At 38.4% G+C, this 3359-nt stretch overlaps 1 protein-coding gene across 1 annotated transcript; it reads left to right on the top strand.

Annotated features, from left to right (window-relative positions):
• Positions 1–723: 723 nt before the first annotated feature.
• Positions 724–3060, top strand: LOC145258027 (uncharacterized). Its single transcript, XM_080115750.1, has one exon. The coding sequence runs from the start codon at positions 724–726 to the stop codon at positions 3058–3060; it is 2337 nt and encodes a 778-aa protein (XP_079971876.1).
• Positions 3061–3359: the final 299 nt, after the last annotated feature.

Genomic DNA, 3359 nt, shown 5'->3' with positions numbered 1-3359 from the left:
ACTCCCTCAATGAAGCATGTTAATCCGGCATAAATATGATGAATAATATGCTTGAACTTTTACTGTTGTTTGTCACTAACAAATATGTCCTATTAGGAGAGATAAGGAAAGCCTTTTTTATGATAAAAGTCAAGTCTGATGAAGACAAAAACAGATTTTGTTTTTTTTTGTAAAGGATGGAGATAACTTGCTATGTAATCGATATTGCACTTTAATATTTGGGTTCAATGCCAGCCTCTTTATTCTAAATTACGTTCTTCGACACCATGTGAATCACTTCCCAAATGATGCATGCACTGAAATGCTGAGGAGACGATTTTATGTGGACAACTTGTGCATGACAAGCAATTCTCCCGAGGAAGTAATTAACCTCTATAAAAATGCGGTATCTCGTTTGCAGAAAGGAAATTTCCAACTGAGATCATGTAATTCGAATTATGAACCCCTGCGAGATATTATGAACAAGGATGACAGAATTGTGCAACATGGTTGTGAATTTGAGAAAGTACTAGGGTATAAATATCACCCTAAAATGGATTATATCAGCATTGCTAACACTTCTGTTCAAAAAAACATTATCTCGAAGAGGGATATTTTGGCCGAGATAGCAAAATTATTTGACCCATTGTCACTCTGTGCTCCTGTCACTGTTAAGGCTAAGATTCTTCTCCGGAATTATGGCTACTCAAATTGAGTTGGGATGAGAAGGTACCAGATGAAGTGATGACAGGTTGGTCGAATTTGGCCGAAGATCTTTCTGGTTTGAGTGATTTGGTTTTCTCCAGACAAACTGTGGGCTCTAATAGTCCACTGAGATTATATTTATTCTGCGATTCATCTTCTCAGGCTTATGGCTTTGTAGTTTATGGCGTGCAAGGTGGGAAATCCCATATAATATTTTCTAAGGTCAGAGTGGCTCCGATGAAAGCAAAAGCCTTACCTATGATGGAATTGCTCGCTGTGTACACAGCATTCAAGACATTAAGCATGCTGTTGAAATCCTATTCCAACATTAAGATTGAAAACATCTTTGTCACTGTGGATGCACAAGTTGTATTGTCATGGGTTTTGTCGGACAATATTAAAACAAAAAGTTTATATACCAGAAACAGAATCAGAGACATTCGAGATATGAAAGAGAGGTTGATTAAAGAATTTGGAGTAGACATTCATTACAAATATGTATCCTATGCTGACAACCCGGCCGATCTTCTCTCTCGAGGAATCACTCTGGAAAAATTTAAAGAGAGATTTGACCACTGGATTTACGGGCCTTCTTGGCTGGTTGAGGAGCCTGAAAGGTGGCCTTACAAATACTTTATTTGTCTAAGTTCTGAAAACAAATGCCATGTGGAAAATGTTTTCCATAAAACATTAAGTGAAACAATAAAGGAACCATTGATCCCTTATGAAAGGTTTTCGAACTTTGATAAGCTGTGTCGCTCTACTGCCAACATATTTAAATTTGTCAGAGGATGCAAGCGAACAAAAGAACAGTCTGATTATATCCAAACTGCCAAGATTTACCTGATAAAAATGATGCAACTGGAAGCATTTAATAAAGAAATGGCATATCTAAGAGATCCTCTTAATAAGGATATTCCCTTACTTGTTAAGAATCTTAATGTTTTTATGGATTCTGACGGCATCTTAAGAGTGGATGGGCGAATTGCCAATTCTTCTAGGTACGACTATAATTTGATCTACCCCATTTTAATTGCCAAACGGCACCCTCTTACAAAGTTAATCTTGGATAGCCATCTTCGATGCAAACACTTAGGCATAGGCACAACAGTGACTAAATTAAGACTATCTGGATATTGGGCTCCTCAAGCGAGACAGTCTGTGAAAACAGTGATTTCTGATTGCATTACCTGCAGAAAATTCAATAGCCTTGCCTTCAAATACCCCAAATTGACTAATTTACCTAAACACAGGGTTAAGTTGATAAATCCATTCCAACACACTGGAATCGATTATACACGACACATTTGGGTAAAAAGAGATGGGAAGTCTCATAAAATGTATCTATTGATTTTTACATGCATGAATGTGAGAGCGATTCACATCGAACTTGTGCCTGATATGAGCACGCAAGCCTTCATACAAGCATTGATACGCTTTTCTAACCTTTATGGAACACCCACCCACATATACAGTGCCAATGCTCGTGCATTTGATGCAGCCTTAGGTGGTGATGTAATTAGAAATCACATCAGCAGCAATGAATTTAGTAAGTCATTTACTAAATCCGCCATCAAACTCATTAAAATACCCTTATACTCCCATTGGATTGGAAATACATGGGAAAGGATGATTAGAGTGATTAAATCCTGCCTATTTAAAACGCTGGGGCGCTCCAAAACTGATTATTTTAACCTTCTTACCCTCTTATCTGATATCCAAACGGCAGTTAACTCAAGACCCCTGACTTACAGATGTTCTACAGATGTGGATCTACTCCCTCTAACACCCAACTGCTTCATCCATCCAAACATAAACTCCGAGATTTCCTTCCATTCCGATTCACCCGGTTTTGTTGAGACAGAACCTAACTCCAGATCTCTGCTTGTGACTGCCTTGGAAAACAGAGAAGAGTTGAGGGCAAAATTCAAGGACCTTTGGCACGACGAGTATTTGCTAAGTTTGAGGGAATCTTGCAAGGACTTACATGAAACTGAATTTCAAAATAAAATTAAGGTCAATGACGTGATCCTTATTAAAAATCCGGCTAAGCCCAGACCTTTCTGGAAGCTTGGCAGAGTTGTGGAACTTTTCAGTGGCAACGACGGCAAAGTTCGTTCTGCCCGAATAAAAAGAGGTGATAATTCAGTAGAAACACACAGCCTCAAACATTTATACCCTTTGGAGTTGTCCCTCACTCACACCAATTTCCCTGACATGCCAGCCGACGAAGAACCTGATGAAGTCATATCCTCTCCTAAGAAAGCTAAGGACGCACCAGAATCTTCAGTTGAAATGATAACTAACCGGCCTAAGCGGATAAAAAACAACTCTAACCCTGATTACCATTACTTTGGAAACATAGATTGTAATTAGGCCATAATAATGCCTGAAAATATTTGAAAAAAAAAAATACTACTGTTAGCCATGCAACAATTACATTCATCGCATTTTGTTGTCGTTGGGAGAGTATAAAAAAAGGGATTTATCATTCCCACTTACCCCCCTTTAATACACTAACAATCTAAAAATAGGGTCTGTCTAATTAACCAATCAGGGACCCCCGTTTATCGGGTTCGCTTTTAGAATAATAGTCTCTTCCTCTTTTAACCACAGCTCGTCCATGAAGCAACAGGTAGGAAATTTCCTCTCCTAAAATTTTGTGCCTATACGAA

Source organism: Euprymna scolopes, chromosome 33 (assembly GCF_053919585.1).
Source record: "Euprymna scolopes isolate OS-2025 chromosome 33, ASM5391958v1, whole genome shotgun sequence".
Classification (NCBI taxonomy): Eukaryota; Metazoa; Mollusca; class Cephalopoda; order Sepiida; family Sepiolidae; genus Euprymna; species Euprymna scolopes.
The sequence above is the reverse complement of the archived record's forward strand: the minus strand, read 5'-3'. Positions and strand labels throughout refer to the sequence as shown.